This window comes from Carettochelys insculpta, chromosome 16, assembly GCF_033958435.1.
Source record: "Carettochelys insculpta isolate YL-2023 chromosome 16, ASM3395843v1, whole genome shotgun sequence".
Lineage (NCBI taxonomy): Eukaryota > Metazoa > Chordata > Testudines > Carettochelyidae > Carettochelys > Carettochelys insculpta.
This window is the reverse complement of record NC_134152.1, coordinates 36415792-36436231: the sequence shown is the minus strand read 5'-3', so window position 1 is coordinate 36436231 and position 20440 is coordinate 36415792. Positions and strand designations below refer to the sequence as shown.

The window sequence follows — 20440 nt, the reverse complement described above, 5'->3', positions numbered from 1 at the left end:
GTAACATTCTCAAAAATGAAAAAGAAAAAGCAGATGTGTTCAATGATCATGGTGATGATGGGGTATGTTCCATTCCAACAGCAACACTGGAAAATGTTGAACAATAGCTACTATAGTTAGGCATTTTCACATTGATAGATCATGATAACTTACATCAAAGGTTTTCAAAATGTAAAATGTTTTGTGAAATTGCTGGAAAACTAATGATGATTTTCAGTAAGTCTTGAAACACTGTGGAAGTTCCAGGGAATGGGAAGAAAGCTAATGTTATCCAGATATCTAAAAAGAGTAAATGAGTTGAGCTGGGACTCATAGGCTTGTCCTCGTGACATTGCTCTTGAGTGAAAAAATGGAATGGCTGATACAAGATGCAGTTAATGAAGAATTAAAGAAAGATACTATCATTAATTAACAGAGATGTGTGGAAGATAAATATGATCAAGCTAACTTGATACCTTATATATGTGGATGTATATATGAGATGACAAGTTTGGTTGATAATGGTAATAGTTTTGATACAGAACTTTTGACTTTTTACCATACAACGTTTGATTAAGAAACTAGAACAATACAGAACCGATATGGCACACATTCAGTGGGTTGAAGACTGGCTAAATGATGTGCCTCGAAACATAATTGTAAAGAGGGAAACATTGAGTGGGCAGTTTGTATCAAGGTCCTACAGAGATTGATTCTTGGCCCGATGTCATGTAACATTTTTTATCAGTGACCTGGAAGAAAATAAAATCATTACTAAAGAAGTGTGTAGATGACACAAAGATTGGATGAGTGGTGAATAAGGATGCGAATTCACAGAGCAGCGGTGGGCACGGGTGGCCATCCTTCATCTCAGTGGGCTGTAAGATGGTCATGACCCAGACGGCCTCCTGCGACAGGGTAGTTTTGACAACTGCACCTGCCCATCTAGAAGTTGCGGAGTGTGCCAACTGAACTGGCACTGCGCTTTGACTGGATGCAGACGGAGCGCCCAGCTCTCACAGGTGGTATTGTGTGCAGTCAGCACCTACCTCACTTCACGTGCCCTTGCTTCACATGTGTCGCTGTCCTAATACTGGTAGGAAAACAACTACAGGGATGGAAACCAGCAGAATCGGGCAACCCTGCACGTGAACAATGGTAAACGAAATGTCTTGCGGGCCACGCATAGCATCCTGATGGGCTGTAGGCTGCCCTTGGACTGCAGAATGCCCTCCACTGTTACAGAGTGATCTGGATCACTTGGTAACCTGGGCACAAGCAAACAATTTGTGCTTCAATTAAGCTGAATGTAAGGTCAGACATCTAGGAACAAATTGTGTAGGCCACACTCTCAGGATGGGGGATTTTTGTCCTAGGAAACCGTGACTCTGAAAAATGACTTTGGGATCATAGTGGATAATAGCTGAACATGAGCCCCCAGGGCAACGTTGTGCCTGAAATGACCAATGCAGTGGGGGACTCCTCAACAGAGGGATTCTGAGTAGAAGCAGGGGTTGTATTATCGCGGTGTTTGGCACTGGTGTGACCACTCCAAAAATGCTGGGTCCAGGTCTGATCTCCACAAGACAAGAATGATGCTGATAAACAGGAGAGGGGGTCCTGTGAGGAGTGATGGGAAGGATTGGGAAACTTGCCTTATGTTGATAAGCTCCGGGATCACCATTTCATCAAAGAGAAAGTTAACGCGTGAATTTGAGAACCTACCTGGAGAGCAGTAATCTGATAATAGAGGGCTCTTCAGCCTCACAGACTCAGGTATAATATGAGCCAACGGCTGGAATTCGAAACCAGAGAAATTCAGACAAGAAGTAAGGTTCAGGTTTTTGGTTTTTTATCACCAGTGAGGATAATTAACTATTGGAACAACGTACCGAGGGCTGTGGTGGATTCTCTGTCGCTTTCAATCAAGCCTGGATGTTTTTCTAGAAGCTAGGCTCCAGGTCAACTGAAGCTATTGGCTTTGAAGCAGGAATTAATTTATGGAAGTCCAACAGCCTGTGTTATATAACGGATCCGACTAAATGATCTCAATTGTCCCTTCTGGCTTCAAAAATCGATGAATCACCCTCATTGGTCCTTATTAGTGAAGAAAGCAGATTGCCAAGGAAAGGGAAAGGTGCCTAGCTTATCCCTACAGCTGGCGAATGTGCTGGGCAGGTTGGGCTCTTTTAGAACATCTGGAGGACCTATCTGTCATTTATTAGACCACAGAGGGTAGACATAACAGCACATCTCTAAGGAAAACAAAAGCTGGACTTCACTGCAGCTCATGGTTAGTGCCTGAACATGCAGCCGCTTTTCCCTTGCTGTAGCAGGGCTTTGGATTTGTTCAGTCAAACATAATAGGAGGCAGTCTCTGTGTTTATTCTCAGCATCGCTGTTTGCCGAGAGCGTAGCACCATTTATATTACTTTGTTTTTAGATGGATTTAGTTTTGGTCTAACAGCTCAGAAGTCTTCTACTCTGTATATTTGCAGGGCTGACATTCAGCTAGACAAAATTGGAGACAGCTGTGCGCTTATCCACCACAATATGGACTGCAAGACATTTCCAAAAAGCTTTTTTTGGTCACTAACTGCCTGGGGCCATAACTGAACCAGTGACCTACAGGTAGATGGCAACACAGCTCTATTACGGGCCCCAGCTTCTTCACTACTTCAATTATTTTTTAGGTTGCTGCTCACGTTTAGAGCTGTAGGACACTAACAAAAGGCCTGTACAGGAGAGCCTCTTAAATCAAAGAGAATAACAGGGATGAAAGTATCAGAAATTAAAATCTCTTTGCCCAACGTGCTTAAAATAAACACAGTGAAACCTGTCTTAAGCAACACCGTAGGCCTGCAAAATGGGATTTCCTGGTAGAAGTTGCTGTTAACAACATTTTACTGGAAACCATGTGAGGAAGAGTTAAAGGGGGAGTTAGAGATGAGGTTGCTGCAGTTGATGTCACAGTTTTCACTGATGAACGGAAAGTCCCACCTGCTTAGGTTCTTGTGACTCTTGCATAGAGAACACAAAGCATTAACATTTGCACAGATATTGAGAATTCACCCTGATCCCAAGTGACTGGCACATCTGGAGTTTTACCTTATCCACGAGGAGTCCTGTGGCAGCTGAGAGATTAGCACAGTGGTCCCCAAACTTTTCACTACTGCAGACCCCAGTCACCCCCCCAAACCATTCACAGACCTCAATCACTCCCCCTCAACCTGTGCATGGACTCCAGTCACCCCCCCAATGTGTTCCCAGACTCCCATCAAGCACAATTCTATTTCCTACGATCATTTTTACTTACCCTTTTTTTCACAGACCCCCTGCAACACCCCCACGAACTGCAGGGTGGGAATCACTGAATTAACAGATTTACTTGGGCCTAAGCTTTCATGAGTGAAAGCCAGTTTGTCAGATGGTTTTTACCCACAAAAGCTTATGTCCAAATAAATCTGTTAGTCTTTAAGGTGCTACTGGACTCCTCACTGTTCTTGCTGAAACAGACTAACACAGCTACCCCACTGAAACCTGTTGTAGTTGGCGGGACAGCCTCTGAACAAGTTGCCCATTATTTTGGGTCTGGCTCTCATTTGTACTCCAGACACTTTACATCACTTTGGGAAAGTAAAGGGATCTTAACGTGGGAGTACATTATATTTATACCCATTTGGGGCCTGCTGACACAGCTAGAGTAGTACAGAGTGGTCTTGGTGTAAACAGGAATCAGGTCCATTGTCCGTAGTGCCAGTGTAATGTATTTTGCTTTGATTCTTCCCCTGCATCTTCCTGATGAAATATTTGCACCAGGGATGCCCAGCTGTGCCTATTCTGAGCAGATCAGTTTGCTAAGAGCTGAGATCACTGTGAAATTTTCAGTCCTTCACAAGCTCCTCCTGACACTCCCGGTCTTGCTGCTTTGGGGCTTTGGTTTCCTTCGTTTTTAAGTATGGTTAGCGTCAGAGATGCCCCTGATCTGTTACCAGCTGGGTGCTTTCCAGTCACACACCCTTCCTAGCAGCCGAAGTCAGTTGGACATTGTTGATTTAAAAATCTGTTATTAAACTTAAAAAACAAAAACAAAAACAAAAAAACCAACAACCCACCATTTCATTTAAGATGAGCAAGTACCAGCCACTTGCACCAGCAGAACCAGCAGTTCTGCAGAATTATGTGGTTCAAAGTTCTCAGTGTTGGACGTCAATATCTAAAGTATTTGAGTGATCTCATGGTGAAACAAAAGGTGGATGTCCTACAAGGTTTCTAGGGTAACAGGCTATGCAAATATTTATGTCATATCATGTGGTGACAGGAGAGCCAACAGCTTCTGTGGGCCTCAGGAAAGGTGTGGGGGAGGCCTGGCTCTGTGCCCCCCGAAGGGGCGGGGCCTTGGGTGGGTGGGGCCAGCAGTAGCCAGCCCTCCGTGCCCCCCAGAGCACAGGGCTTGCCCCCGCCCAGCCCTCGGAGCTGCGCAGAGCATGTGGTGTGGACTCTCCAGCAGTGATTTAAAGGGCCCGGGGCCCTGTCTGCTGCTGCAGTGGAAATGGTTGGGAGCCCCGGGACCCTTCAAATTGCCGGGTGCTGGAGCAACGGCTTCCTTTGCTCTCCCCACCTCCCATCAGCAGGCCTGGGTGGTGATGTCTGCCAGCTTGAGGCGTTCTCTTTGAGAAGATTGACCAGGATTTATCTCCATCTTCTGGATCCAGCTCCTTCCAGTTCAGCAGGCTGAGGTCCTTCTGATCTCTTTTAAACATTCCTTGAAACTTCTTGCATCTCAAAATCCTCGCCTCTGGCGCTCGCTCTTCTCTGCCTCTCTCTCTGCTGGCGCCGGGGAAGACACCCCAGAATTGCCCATTATTTATTTCAGGGAGCCCTGTGTGTGTTTCTGGAACCTAGAGTTATCCCCCTTTAGCCATCCTGGCTGCACATCAGCCCTGCCAAGTCTGCTCATGCTGAAGGCCACGATCTGGGGAAGCTCCTCTTTCAACCAAGGAAACGTAGATAACACTTGTCTTAGCAACCCATTTGTATCGCTCCTAAATTGGCTAGAAGGGGTGAGTGTAAGGTAATGAGATGGGGCAGCTTCTGGCTGCAGGAGGAGCATACTGCCCTCTTGCACGCTTTCTGGAGTTTGAAAGGACAGGGCTGGGTCTGGGAAGAGAGCACCCCATGATGGGATTCTACCAGAGGGCTATTACTGGGGGAGAAAGGTAGGTACAGTAGAAGCCCTGTAATCCGGGACTCGGATAAGTGGCACATACTGTTAACTGGCAGTCAGGCTGGCCGATGTGACATCCAGATGGCAGCATCTGAGGGATACAATCTACAGCACAGCTTTGTCGGTGTTTGGAAGAAGAGCTAGAAACATAGATGACTGGTTCGAAGCTAACTCCGATGAGATGATTCCAGCCACCGAAAAGAAGCGCGCTGCACTCCAGGAGCACAAACGCTCACCGAGCCAGAGTACCCTGCAAGCGCTCAGAGCAGCCAGAAAAACAGTACAGCAGACAGCCAGGCGCTGTGCCAACAACTACTGGCTCGAGCTATGCAGCAGCATCCAGACCAGAGCTGACTCTGGTAATCTCAGGGGAATGTACAAGGGCATCAAGAAGGCATTAGGACCCACCCAGAACAAGATGGCACCTCTGAAATCCAAATCTGATGATGTCATCACTGACAAAGCCAAACAGAAGGCACGCTGGGTCGAGCGCTACTCCAAGTTGTACTCACGCGAGAACACTGTGGTTGATACAGTCCTCGATGCCGTCGAGCTCCTACCAGTAATGGACAAACTGGATCAGGAACCAACTGTGGATGAACTGAGAGCAACAAGAATGATCAAAGGCCTAGAGAATATGACCTATGAAGAAAGGCTGAAAGAACTGGGCTTGTTTAGTTTGGAAAAGAGAAGATTGAGGGGGGACATGGTAGCAGTTTTCAGGTATCTAAAAGGGTGTCATAAGGCAGAGGGAGGGAACTTTTTTTTCCTTGCCTCTGAGGATAGAACAAGAGGCAATGGACTTAAATTGCAGCAGGGGAGGTTCAGGTTGGACATTAGGAAAAACTTCCTAACTGTCAGGGTGATCAAACACTGGAATGAATTGCCAAGGGAGGTGGGAGAATCTCCATCACTGGAGATATTTAAGAAGAGGTTAGATAGATGGCTTTCAGGGATGGTCTAGAAAATGCTTGGTCCTGCCATGAGGGCAGGGGGCTGGACTTGATGGCCTCTCGAGGTCCCTTCCAGTCCTACTCTTCTATGATTCTATGAAGAAAGCCATCGACAGCATTGCGGTAGGAAAGGCCCCAGACCAGGATGGTATACCACCAGAGGTAATCAAGTGTGCCACGGACACCCGCCTGGAACCCCTACATGAGCTACTGTACCTGTGCTGGAGAGAGGGAGAGGTTCCACAGGATATGCGCGACGCTAACATCGTAACCTTGTATAAGAACAAAGGAGACAGAAGCAACTGCAACAATTACCATGGAATCTCCCTCCTAAGCATCACTGGTAAACTGTTCGCTCGCGTCATCCTCGGCAGACTTCAGAAGATTGCTGAGAGGGTGTATCCCGAATCACAGTGCGGATTCTGTGCAGAGAGTTCTACCGTTGACATGGTCTTCTCTCTGAGGCAGCTGCAGGAGAAGTGCAGGGAGCAGAGGAAGCCACTCTATATTGCCTTCATCGACCTGACCAAGGCCTTCGACTTGGTCAGCAGGGATGGATTGTTCAAACTGCTCCACAAGATAGGCTGTCCACCACGGTTACTCAAGATGATCCAGTCTTTCCACGAAGACATGAGAGGAACCATCCAATATGACGGCGCATTATTGGATGTTTTCAGCATCAGGAGCGGCGTCAAACAAAGATGCGTCCTTGCTCCGACATTGTTCGGGATCATCTTCGCACTCCTCCTGAAGCACGCCTTTGGATCTTCACAGAGGGCATCTTTTTGCACACAAGATCTGATGGGAAACTGTTTAATCTTGCAAGGCTGAAAGCTAAATCTGAGGTGCGGGAAGTCCTCATAAGAGATATGCTGTTCGCAGATGACGCTGCTGTAGTGTCACACACAGAAGACCAGCTTCAGAAACTGCTGGATCAGTTCTCCAAAGCGTGCAAGGACTTTGGGCTTTCCATCAGCCTAAAGAAGACAAACGTACTTGGTCAGGACATTGCTGAACCTCTATCAATCAGCATTGACGACTATATGTTAGAGGTCGTCCACGAGTTCGTTTACTTCGCGTCCACCATCACTGACACCCTGTCATTGGAGACTGAGCTAAATAGGAGGATAGGAAAAGCAGCCACAACTCTGTCCAGACTCAATGAGAGAGTGTGGAATAACATCAAGTTGTACACCCACACCAAAATGCAAGTTTACAGAGCCTGCATCCTCAGCACCCTCCTTTAAGGCAGTGAGTCTTGGACCCTGTACACCTGCCAGGAAAAGAGGCTGAACGTCTTCCACTTGCGCTGCTTCAGGCGCATCCTTGGAATATCATGGAAGGACAGAGTGTCCAACACTGCCGTCCTTGAGCAAGCTGGAATCTCAACCATGCACACCCTCCTCAGGCAGCGTCGGCACCGCTGGCTTGGCCACGTCCACAGGATGAATGATGGAAGGATCCCAAAAGACATCCTGTATGGCGAGCTAGCCTCTGGCAAAGGACCTCCCGGATGTCCCCAGTTGCACTACAAAGATGTTTGCAAGAGGGACCTCGGGGAGGTAGACATTGAGCCGGCCAGCTGGGAGGAGCTGGCAGACAATCGCAGCAGATGGAGGCAGGAACTACACAAGGGCCTTCAGAAGGGTGAGATGAGGCTCAGACAGCTAGCAGAGGAGAAGCGAGCCCATAGAAAGCACAGTAAAGACCTGCCAGACACCCATTACACAGGCAACAGGTGCAGCAAGGACTGTCATTCTCGTGTGGGCCTTCACAGTCACAGTCGACGCTGCAAATGATGATTCCAAATGGAACTATGAAGGGTGCAATCCATAGTCTACGTAGACTGAAGGATGCCTACTGCCTACTACTACTACAGGCTGGCTGCTCTGTGGGGACAAGCTGCTGCAGAGCCACCCTGCTGAGGCTGGGGCCTGGCTTCCCTACTGGGCCAGCTGCCATGGGGCTGGCTTCCCAGCCTAGGCCAGTAGCCAGGGTGTGGGCCCCCTGGCTGGGGACAGCAGCAGTGGGGTGTCCCCTCTGGTGCTCAGGAGCTGTGTGCCTTCCCCCATCAGGGTCAGCCAAGTGGGGCCGACAGCACTGCTTAACTAACCAGTAAGTTTGATTAGCTGGTAATCACTGTTCCCCAGGGATGCTGGATAATCAAGCTTTTTCTGTGACTTTATGGAAAAGGTTGGATTCAGGATGCAGGGTTCTAAACTGCTTATTCTCCCCATCCACCCTTCCATTCTGCTGCGCATGCTGGGAAGATACCTTGCTTTAATGCATCTTTAGCTTCTTTGCAAACTTGAGGTGGAACGAATGTATATTTGCCAGGCTGACTGTTAGCTGGATAAAATTGCAGGCAGCTTGTTTATGTGCAGCTCTGGGATTGCGAACAGTTTAAATATTTGGGTGGCCGATTTTCCAAACTGTGACACTTTTCCTGTTTTCCTTTTAAAACATGATTTACCTGGGAGGATTTGGGCCAAAAGTCAATCCTGCCACTGTAGCATGTCTCTGTGGGTGAGATGAATGAGGCATACGCTCTGTTTCAAGCTAGGGAGAGTCCTTGTCGCCGTCTCCCAGGAGGGAACAAGCTCTAGAGATGCAACAGTAGGGTGAAGCTGTTTGAGAATGTCTGGCTGACCAATCAGCTCACGTGGTTGGCCGAACAATTGGGAAAATTATCTTAAACGTTGTGAAAAAAATGAAAGTTCTAAATATGGGACCAAAACTCTCAATGACCTCCCTAGATGTAGGAGTCTTTCAGTGAGTCATCAGTGCCCTGTTGCGTTTGGCGTCCTTGTGTAATGTTGGGAACCAGAAGATGAAGGATATTAGAAAGTAAAAATACCTGGGAAAATGAACTACGCAGCAGGTCCCGCTGCAGCAAGCATCTGTCCCATTCCTGGGAGGACATGGTGTGAAAGAATCACTCCCATCCTACCCCCCTAATTTGGGAGGAAGATGCATTACATGATGCCCTCGCACATGAGCGAGTCAGCCCTGCCAAAGATGACATCATTCAATGAGGTGAGACGTTCCCTGTGTTTGAGTGGCTTCATCCCTGACGGTTCTCACAACCATATTTGGGAAAGTCTGAGAAGTGTTCTCTCTGGCCAGTGATATTCATAAATCTCAGACAGACTTCAGATAGATTCCACCTGGAATTACAGAAATGCCACTAGCTTGCCTTGGCTAGACACAGTGTTCTCTGTAAGATGAGCGCTTGGGCAGCTGCCCAAGAGTGACTCAGGTGCTGCCCAGCTGATTAGCAGAGCGCCCACAGCTGGCATATGTTTCTGTCGGTGTTTCTATTGGGGGGGCACATCTGCACGTGCCATGGTGCACAACAAAATTTATTCCACATGTGGATGGAAAAAATAGAGGGAGCATTGGCCAGAGCCTTAAAATACAATCCTAAGCGTGCACTGGTTCCGGGGAAGAACACAGCTGAGCATTCATTGCAATACACCCATATCCTGTCATGCTGCAAAGCAAGGGGCTGGACTAGATGACCTCCTGAGGTCCCGTCCAGCCCTAGAATTCTATGATTCTGTGAGGGCAGCAGAGTGGGTGAGCACAGAGGCTTGTGAGTCAGGAATGGAGGCCAGCAGTCCTAACCCTGGTTGTGCGCTTCTCTGTGACCTTGGAAGCATCACTTCTCCATGCTGTCAGTGAAAGGGTTGATTGTTCGTATGACAGCTGCACTCAGAGGGTTTGTAACTGGTTGTCCTTTCCAGAATACAGTCATCTGTTGCCTCAGTTTCCCTACCTTCAAGGGCCTATCAGAGACTTCTGGACGTTTTTAAGCTTCTGCTTCAAGCTTTAAGTTCTCCCCTCCCAAGTGTAGGAAAGAGCCAATGCAACTCCAAAAACAAGTAGGCCCTCACAGCCCTTCCCTGGCTCTGACTACTACAAAAGCATTGGCCACGTTAACCTCCACTGCTGCCTTCCTGCTGCGTACAAAACCTCTTAGCGAGCCAAACAAAGCAAGCAGTCCTGTGGCACCTTACAGACAGCGCTGCTTGCTTTCTTTTGTGAAGCTACAGACTAACACAACTACTCCTCTGAGACTCTTAGCCAACAGACCTACATGGTCAGCTACTGCGTGTGCCTGTCATTTAAAAAGGGGGATTTCAGAGAGTTTTCATATTTTGCATTTCCATTTCTCCCTCACCTACTGATGGGGCTTTACTGGACTCTTATTTCGAGTAGATTTCAAAATAGGCTGTTTCGGCATGTGGCGCTGTCTAAACAGTGCCACATGCCGCAATGAAGCGTCGCCTGCAATGAGGTGTGCAGGGGTGCCGGAATAGCGTGCCCGTTCTCTTGGAAACTGGTTTGAGACAATGGGCGCTTTCCTTAGGTGTGGGCAGCTATTTTGGGATACCGCCGTATCCTGAGATAGAATCCCCCATGCAGACAGAGCCTGAGAGTCCTGATTTGCTGATGGTTCTCTTAATGAAACAAACAGGGCTTGACCAGAGCTGCCAAACCCTTCCCTTGCCCAGACTAATGTGCCCCGTCCTGAAGCAGAAGGGTCCCTGCTTTCTCTCTGGGATTGTTCTCTGCTGTGGCCCGGTAGCTTTCCTTTGTATCACTTCTAAACTCAAATCTTCTTTGTTAAAGAATCCCTGCAGCCCTCCGTCGGCCTGCCCACGAGCCTCACTCTGTGCAGACAGTTCTCTGTGGCTGCGGATGCTTTTCCCATTACTGTTCTGGCTGGACTCCAGGCACCAAAAGGGCTGAGAAAGGAGTGATCCAGTGTAGCTCTTTTTTCCGGCTCCTCTCCTCCCGCCCCTTCTGCTGCATGAAAGGCAGGCGGGCTGGGCCCATGAATGACATAATGGGAGTATGACATCAGGTTTGGCAGGGAGGCACAGGCTATACTCTGTTTAACATTATATGTTCTTTGGATTAGAGAAGGTGGGGGTGGAGGACCACAGACTGAAAGTGTCTTTCTGCTACGATGCTGGAGCGATAAACACAGCGGCTGCCTCAGCTCTGCAGAGCCTTCGTTGGCCGGTGTAAACAATTTGACTGCTGCGAAACCCACCGCCTGTCTCAGCTTTAGGACTGAACAAAGGAACTACCAGGCACTAGACCCTGGTTCCCTTCTTGGTCCACTCAAAGGGTAGCAGATAGCGACGATGTTCCGATAAATAGGCTTTCTAACTCTCGCCCATCTTTGGACTGTCTGAGCACCTCACCATCATTAACGTGTTGATTCTTACAGCCTGCGCTCCCATCCCATAGTCCTCATTATAAGGACCGTTCTCGCAAATCCTAGGCTAATGCCTTAACCACTAGACCATCTTTATCTGTCCTGCTTGCACCCAACACCAGTGGGCTTTCATCAGTTTTGATGAAGTTTCCTTAATTACATGTTTTTTTGACTCTAACATCTCAGAGGTTCCGCATCATTTGGGAAGTTGTAAAGAGAATTCTAGTGGTACATTATTCCCAGCTCAGTTCATATTCCGTGTTAGCATTAACTTCTCTTTTACTGTGTCTTCCAGCCAAGGCTCTCAGAGCATTTCCCAAATGCCTTGACCCTGACAGCCTTCTCAGGCAGTAATATATCCCCATTTTACAGACCAAGAAACTGAGGCAGGTGTAGTTACTGCTCAAGGTCTAGTGTTCTCAACCCTTGAGCCGTCCTATCCCTCCAAGAGGCAACAAACTAATACTCTTTAAAAACAAAAAAACAAAAAAAACCTATGAGACATGACAGGCTGCCTGCTGGTTAAATTTGAGGGAGGAGCCTTGATTTCTTGATGGCTTTAGCCTGGCTTTGAACCTGTTCTGAATTTCCTTGCTCCTGGCAGGCGGATGGGAAAATGTAGCCATGGCGGTTCGTGGCACCAGATGGCTGCATTTTGGTCCTGTCCTGCAGCCGGAGTGTGGGGTTTTATTGGTCGGTAGTTCTTTCCTGGCATGTTTCTTTTTATGCTATAACCTTGTTTGGTTAAGAAGCAGCCCTTCCCAGACTGGGAAAGCACTGGGTTATTTTCCATACATGTTGCAGAGGAAACAGTGGGAAAAGTCAGTCAAGGCTTTTGGGAGTGCAGCTAGCCAAGAATGACCTCCTTGAGTAGCTGGGGCTGCAGGTAATGTCCCTATTTTTCTCTTTCCCATTATCACCCTGTCACCAGGAACCTCACTGCTGTCCCAGGCCTTGTGGGGAAGAGACAGAGACTGGATGTTGCTGAAAGCCAGGGAGATTAGTTAAATCTGTTGCTGGCTCAGAGAAGTCATGGGCTGACTAGCAGCCAGTGAAGGAAGAAGGCTTTGGCTTCTACGTGAATTGTGGTGTCCACTAGTGGTAGGATTACAGGGGAGATAAAAGCCTTACTGACTGGGCTGGCCAATGGGGCTCTCTTTGCATTTAGGTGGTAGACGTCTGTGGTTGTGGAGTCAAAGATGCTTGAATGTGTGTCCAGTTCTGCAGTATGGATATAAAATTGAGGCCTGTGAGTTGACAGAGCTGTAATCCATCTTTAAACAGCACTGCGCTGTGCGTGGCTGCTGCTGCTGGGCAGCTTGTCTGGAATTAGCCCAGGTGACCAATGGACTGTGGAGAGAAGCTCGTTTTGGCTCCCTGTCCTTTCATGGAGCGGGCCGTGAGGGACCCTCCTTTCCAGTCTTGGTTGAGGGCGAGAGTGATGCTTAATAATCGTGAGGGGCTGGGACTCCTATTCCTAAATTCCTTGGACTGGCCATGTAACCGCTCTGGGCTCTGAGTGACAAAGTGGGGAGAATGATACTCAGCTGCCTGAGGGGGGTCTGCAGGGGCTCAGTTAATTCATATTCATAGGGGAGGCCGAGGGCCTCAGCCCTGAGGGAACATGGGAGGATTTATGGAGAGGAGTCACGGTGCTTTCCCAGAGTGCATCATTCACCTGGGTCCTGTCTGAGCCATTGCGTGGTGAGGAACATCAAAGGATCCCTGAGCAGAGAAGACACTAGGGGAGAGGTGGGCAAACTTTTTGACCCAAGAGCCGCATCTGGGTAGGGACATTGTGTGGTGGGCCATGAGTGTAGGGCTGGGGCAGAGTGTTGCGGTGCAGGGTGAGGAGGGGGCTCAGGACTGGGGTGTGGGCTTCCGCTGGGTGCCCCTTACTCGGGTGGCTCCTGGGGCTGACACAGTGGGGCCAAGGCAGGCTCCCTCCTAGTCTAGCCCTGCACTGCTCTCGAAAACAGCTGCCATATCTGGCAGTGACTCCTGTGTAGGGGGGGTGCTTGGGGGAGCAGGCAGCTCTGCACGCTGCCATGAGCTGTAGACACTGCCCCTGCAGCTCCCATTGGCTGTGGTTCCCCATTCCTAGCCAATGGGAGCTGCGGGGATGGTGCTTGTTGGATGCCCCAGTGTTGCCTTTATGGCTGGTGTGCCTAAGGCAGTGCTTGGAATGGCCCGTCACTGAATTCAAAGATGTGAGCATGCAGCAGCAGGGTCCATTTGCCTGGGAGGTGGCTGCAGTTTTGGGGAAGAATCTGTGGGAGCCCTCAGGGCTAAAACACTCTTGCCCTCTGCCCCCGGCTTGAGGGGCTGTCTGGTGGCAGAACCGGGAGACTTCCAGACAGCTCAAAGGAGAGAACTGAGAAAGAAATACTCGAGTTGTCTCCTTGTTAATGCAAGGAAGTTAATTGCCCGCTGCGTGTGCACCTCTCAGAGAAGGTACACAGGGCTTGCAAAAGACTTGGCCTGCTCTCAAGCCCATCCTTTCACTGAAGGTATGCAGTGTTTATGCACAGAAATTTTTAACAGTCTGGCTGGCTTCTTCTGTAGGTTAGCTGGGGTCCGGCAGCAGCCAGTAGGTAGGTGGGGGATGGAGGGATATCCAATGCTAGCAATGGTTTTGGCTGGGGGCCAAAGGGAAATCAGCTAAATAGTCTAGGACTATTTTGGTGAAAGTGACTGGAGTGGCAGGCGGCCAGTCGCAAGCTAAGCAGCCTCACGTGGTTTCAGGAGATGCTGAACAAGTTTAAACATTTCAGTGCTAGGGGCCCTGGAGTGGAGTGTATTTTGAAAACATGTTAAAGGAACACAGTCAGGATAATAATCCCATATTTAAAAAATACTGTCCATCCCTGGGTTACAGGGTTGGGGGAATGGAGGGGGGATTTTAAGGACTTACAACCAAATGGATTTTACAAATGTACGTCACTTCCCACTGGCGCTGTTTCCTGTTGAGGGGGTGTAGAATTTGGGGATTAGTAGGTCAATCTGTTGGTTTTTAAAAAGTATTTTACTCATTATTGTAGCTTGTTATGTCATGTGAAAAAGTCACATAGCCTATATGCAGTATGGTTCCTTTATTTACTTTAAAAAAATTGTTACTCCTCCTCTTCTAAGTTTTGCAGTCATTAAAAAAGAAAAAAAGATATTTGTACTCAAGCTGAATGTGTCACTCCTGTAATTAATTGCCCGTTTGTTGGTACTGGTAACACTACCTGAAGGTTCCACAGAAAATTCTATGCATAACTTAATAACGACTTTGTCAAAGTTATTCTCTGCAGTAATTTCTTTGAGGCATATTACAGGCTTCAGTTTTAAACTGGTGCCTCAGAATTAGTAATGAATTTGTCATGCCAGTAATTATTTTACTTTAAAAATGTTACAGGGTACATTTGTGTGTAGCGATAGGCCTAATTCAAATTGACACATAATGCAAAGCTTGGAGCACTGGATGCTTTATAGCTGAGAAAGGTGTTATTTTTGGCTGGAGGAATTGTTCCATTTTTAATACACCAAGAACTTACTTTCTGCCTGGAATCTGGATGAAGTGTGGAGACGGTTTTTTCTAAGCCGTGATGATAGACGGACACAATGGATATGCATGATAATAAAGCAGCGCTGTTCTCTTTCTCTAGGGATCTTTCCAATAACAAGATCACCATTTTAGATGTTCAGGCTTTTGAACACCTGACTTCCCTGGAAACACTGTGAGTACATGTTATCCCTTTGTAGTCTTACAGCAAATTTAAGACATGTTTCAGCATTTATCTAAAAATCCCTTTTGAAGTCTAGCAAGCAGCGCTTGTTCCATAACACCTGGGCTGACCTTCCTGGCCCCATATTCCCCCAGCCCAGCACTCAGGAGCCTCAAAAGCCCTTTTTTATTGTTTGACACCGAATATTTGCACGGTGCATTTAACTGTATGAGCCAGTGAATTATTGATGCACTCTCTTGGCATTCAGAAGTTTGGATACATTCAATTTGACTCAACCCAATGACCATGCTGGTTGATGGCAGAATGGTCAAGTATTGTAAGTGGGACATAATCAAGAACTAGCCCTGGGGATAATGATATCTCAGTGTGCTGGTAGAAGGTTTTAGAACTTGATGCCCAATTACTATTGAATTTCTTGGTGTGGGGCACCTGATTTCCGCAGACTGTTCTGAAAAGCCCAGCTGCCTTCTTCTTCCAAGCCTTCCCATTCCACTGTCGTGACCAACACCATGTGGAAAGGGAGATGGCTGTGGCTTGTTAGGGAGCTCCCTGGTTTCAGATGCTATTCAGATCACAGTAATGGAGAGTTATTCTGAGCTGGCGGTTCTTCATTGGCAAAAGGGAAGGAGCTCATTTCTCTCAGCGTAGTCCTTGCTAGGAGGTGGGTACCGTAGAGCCACTATCACAACCAGCGTTAAACAGCTCATTTGGCAGCCCCAGCAGAGAGACCGGGGTGGAGCGGCCCCTGGAACGGGAGCTCCCCCTTTTGCCTCTAGAAGTGGGATTCCCCCCAGGCCTCATTGAATACCGAGCCAGCAGCTTTCAGCAGCACAGAATCCCCATAGAAGTAACAGAGAGAGACCCACCACAAGAAGGAACCAGGCTCTGTTAGACCAAAGAGAGCTCTGGGACAGGAGGGTCAGCTGCCTTGTCCTATAAGCTGGTGCTCTGTGCCTCAGTTTCCCGTCTTGCCCAGGGACTCTCCATAGGCTCCTGGGCCCTCCTAGTGCTTCAGTCGAAAGCTAAAAGCCTCCTCCTCCTCCCAGGGGTAAATCAGTGACCACCAGAAAGAGCCCAGACATGCCATGGCTCACGTTGTTTTGGCGCTCAGGAGCACTGAGTCCCACTGCAGGCTCAGACAGGCCTTTAGCCCCCCTGGAAACTGCAGCTATTGGCCCTTCACCCTTGTCTCAGGTTCAGCAGAGGGTGTGGAAATGGGGGGAGGGGCCCGGGGAGGCTGGGGGTCAGGAGGCCTTGTCTTTGCCTTTGCCTCAGGCCCAGGCCCCAAGGCTCTCACTAGAGCATTCCTTCCAGTTTCACCCACCCCCATTCCTATTCACTCTGCCTGCTTCACAGCCTAGAGCTGTGTCTACACGTGCACGCTACTTCGAAGTAGCGGCACTAACTTCGAAATAGCGCCCGTCGCAGCTACACGCGTCGGGCGCTATTTCGAAGTTAACTTCGACGTTAGGCGGCGAGACGTCGAAGTCGCTAACCTCATGAGGGGATCGGAATAGCGCCCTGCTTCGACGTTCAACGTCGAAGTAGGGACCGTGTAGACGATCCGCGTCCCGCAACGTCGAAATTGCCGGGTCCTCCATGGCGGCCATCAGCTGGGGGGTTGAGAGATGCTCTCTCTCCAGCCCCTGCGGGGCTCTATGGTCACTGTGGGCAGCAGCCCTTAGCCCAGGGCTTCTGGCTGCTGCTGCGGCAGCTGGGGATCCATGCTGCAGGCACAGGGTCTGCAACCAGTTTTCGGCTCTGTGTATCTTGTGTTGTTTAGTGCAACTGTGTCTGGGAGGGGCCCTTTAAGGGAGCGGCTTGCTGTTGAGTCCGCCCTGTGACCCTGTCTGCAGCTGTGCCTGGCACCCTTATTTCGATGTGTGCTACTTTGGCGTGTAGACGTACCCTCGCAGCGCCTATTTCGATGTGGTGCCGCGCAATGTCGAAGTTGAACATCGACGTTGCCAGCCCTGGAGGACGTGTAGACGTTATTCATCGAAATAGCCTATTTCGATGTTGGCTTCACGTGTAGACGTAGCCTATGTGGGCAGCCCTGGCTCTGGCCTTCCCCTGCCCTCGCCAAGCCTCTTGCACAGCCATGGCAGACAAGAAGCAAGGAGGGACTCCCCCACTCATACCCCCACCCCACACTCTCTCCTAGGGCCAGCAGGTTGCCCCTTTTATAGGAGGTTTTGGGCCCCTGCTGACATCATGTGACCTGACTCAGTCATGTGCTTCATTTACAGACTGCCTCTCCCAAAAACTCAGCCTTAAAGAGGTCAAGTCCCTTGTAACTGATGTGCTGCCTGGGGCCTGGAAGGGTCAGCATCTTTTTACATCTGGTCTCTTAGGATTTCTTCACCCCGAGGGTCTGTTGGCTCCTGGAAAGTGGGAAGATTCAGTCCTTGGCCATTAATGACTGTACCTTTGTCTGCAGCATGTCCTTTGAGATGAGAAGTCATAGAGCAGAGCCCCAGCTATTCAAAGTGCAGGGATGGATTTTCGCCCTGTAAGAATGGCAGAAAATTATTTTTATAATTATTAATATTTTCTTTCCCGTTTTCTCTCTCTTACAGAGATATAAGCAACAACATGATTTCTACGTTAGAAGATGGAATATTTGATAATTTATTTAATTTAAGTGACATGTAAGTTCTCGTCCTTGCTTTATCTTTCAGCTCTCTGAGTGCGCCTTCGTTTTCATGAGTCCTTTCCCCTGGCTCTGGCTGCTTCTCAGCTCAGTTTGGGTCTGCTTGTGCTTCAGAGGTGTGACTGCAGCACCTGGAGACATACTCCCAGTAGCTTTGCTGTAGATAGCACCAGTAACAATGGCAGGGAAAACACAACAGCATGGGCTATGCTGTTGGAGAGCATAACCAGGTCCGTGGGTCTCGGTTATATACCCTGTGATGTTGTGGTGTCACTGCTCTTTGTGCATTGATCAGTTTCCCTACACATGCTGCTGTTGCAGTGTAGATGCACCCGGAGGTTCTGTCTACACTGCCTCACCGCTCAGTCTAGGAGGCTGTGCATGGCTATGCTGCCCTGTAACTCCCCCGTGTGGATGCTGACGCGCTAACGAGAAAGGTCGCCGTTCACACGAATGTTTCAAGAGGACTAAATGCAAAGCAGGAATCTTTCAGTTTGCACCTGCGGTGGGGGAGTTAAAGTACAGCGTTCTGGTGGGCAGGGCTAGTTTCACCCTGTAGTCCACGGGGGCAGCGTGGATGAGCCCTTGGTGCATTTGCAGCAGCACAAGTTCCTTAGTCACATCAGCATTTTCAAAGCACGTGACTTGGAGACAAACAGAATTTCGGGCAGTGGCCCTGGTGAGGCTCTGTGGATATAAAGGCTTGTCTTGTGCTGGAGCTCCGAACTGGGACACAGAGAACTGCCCATTCTGGCGCTTAGGTCAGGTAGGTGCTTTTGAATAAATGCCAAAAGTGAAATCAACATATTTACAGCCTCTGCCACTTCCGGTAGTTAGACAAGAAGAGTAGACCTTGCATCCACCTTTTCTCATCGTACTTGTCCAGGGGAATATGCAAATGAGCAAAAATCACAGTACGTTTTCATGCCTACAAAGTGTTAGGACCATTTTAAACAGTAATAATAATACTATTCAGGAGAGCCCCACAGCAGGACCTGTTGCCTAATGGTGGGAGCGGCTGGGAGCTGGATTAGGGAATAGTTGCACACAGGACTGTACTGGGTAGCTCCTACAACACTGTAACCCCATGAGGAGCATGTGGGTCTTTGTCTTCTTTTCATGGCTGGTCCAGAGGCTGATCCATCAGTAAATTTGTGACATATGCCAGCAAGGAGGCTTGTGTTTTTAATACAAGCAACTTGGGCTTGCACCCTGCTAACAGCCCACTTACAGTTGGTTATACAAACATTTTCCCACCTCTGTCCTCTTTGCAGCTGAATACCGAGAACTGTAATTTAGACTGAACACAGTAGCACTAGATATTTCCATCTGTTCATTAAACCACCACATGACAAACTGCCACTGCGTTAGCATTCCTTTTTTGACAGATCAATTTTATTCTTTTAGATGTTTTTGAATGACACCGTGAAAAATCTCCCTTTGGGAGAGAGGTTGCTGTTGCGACCGACTGATGTTACATGGCAGACTATTTTGAATACAGGATTACGGCTGTAATTTACTGCTAATTGCAACAATTATTTGCAGAATGAGAAAAAAGAGCTTGCAGTACTTGCCTAATTCTAGCTTTTAGAAAAATCATGCTAATTATTGCTTGATTCTCTATTCATTAACTCCCCTAGTGAGTCTTTATGAGGCGTTTCCTTGGAATGGTGCAGAGAGGAATAGGGGGATTTTTACCATGGTGTAATTAACACTCATCCTGCAGTTCCTGTTGTCAAGTTAATGCATAAACTTTCTCTACTTTGTCTGTTCTAGAAACTTAAGTTTGAATCCATTTCTGTGTGACTGCAAACTTTCCTGGCTCCCCCGCTGGGTGGAAGAAAGAAAAATTAACATTATTCAGCCGTTGGATACAAAATGCGCCCAGCCTCCGGAAGTGGCAAACCTTCCTCTTTTCAATGTTTCATTCTCCAATGTTACATGTGGTAAGGATGGGGGATGAGCTCTGGTTTACAATGAAGGTAAATCTAGTGGAAATGTTGAGACCAAAGAAGCTGGCATTCCTCTAAGGACTCTTCTATTCCTTGAGTCATCTCAGCTAGCATTGACCTGGCCCAGTCAGGAGTGGTGGCAAGTCATTCTCATCTTATGGCTCCTTGGTGCATCTCAGACAAGGTCCTGGTACTCTGCAGTCCATGTCAATATGGGGGTGCTCCTCTGTTGTCTGTCAGCAGACAACAGAGGACTGAATGGGCCAGAGGAAGGAAGCTGCTATCTTTTCACCCCTAGAGGAAGTTTCTCCAACCTAACTTACAGGTACATTGGTGGGTCAGCGAGGGAGGATCTTGTGGTACAGAAAAAGAGAGGGCTTCGTTTGCCTGCCAGCCACTGCCTTTCACCACCATGACGTTTGCCTGAATACGCACAGCCTTTCACCTTTGTGTTTGTCTCTGCTTCTCTGGATGGACCACAGATCAGCTAGCGGTGCTGGCGGCTTGGTTAAGTGAGTCCCTATTCCCCAAGAAAAGAGCTGAGACCAGAAAGCTCATTACCCACAGCCCTCTTAAACTATCTCATTAGGCCCCAGTTCATCAAAACACAAAAGCATGTGCTTAGTTTATTGAAATCCCTTTGAATTCAATGGGACTTAAGCACATATTGAGTAGCATGCAATGGAGATGAGCACCTGCGTAAGTGCTCTGCTGA

The 20440-nt window shown here is 48.4% G+C and overlaps 1 protein-coding gene across 5 annotated transcripts in view; it reads left to right on the top strand.

Moving 5' to 3' along the window:
- The window catches only part of PKD1 (polycystin 1, transient receptor potential channel interacting), a 140922-nt gene that overhangs the window by 42044 nt on the left and 78438 nt on the right, over positions 1–20440 (top strand). For all 5 annotated transcript variants that reach the window (XR_012647803.1, XM_075011128.1, XM_075011127.1 and 2 more), the window contains exons 2-4: positions 15040–15111; positions 17700–17771; positions 19550–19719. Coding sequence is in view for 4 of the 5 variants with exons in the window: in XM_075011128.1 (XP_074867229.1) it covers positions 15040–15111; positions 17700–17771; positions 19550–19719 (314 nt within the window). In the remaining variant the exon portion in view is untranslated. The remainder of the gene's footprint in view (positions 1–15039; positions 15112–17699; positions 17772–19549; positions 19720–20440) is intronic.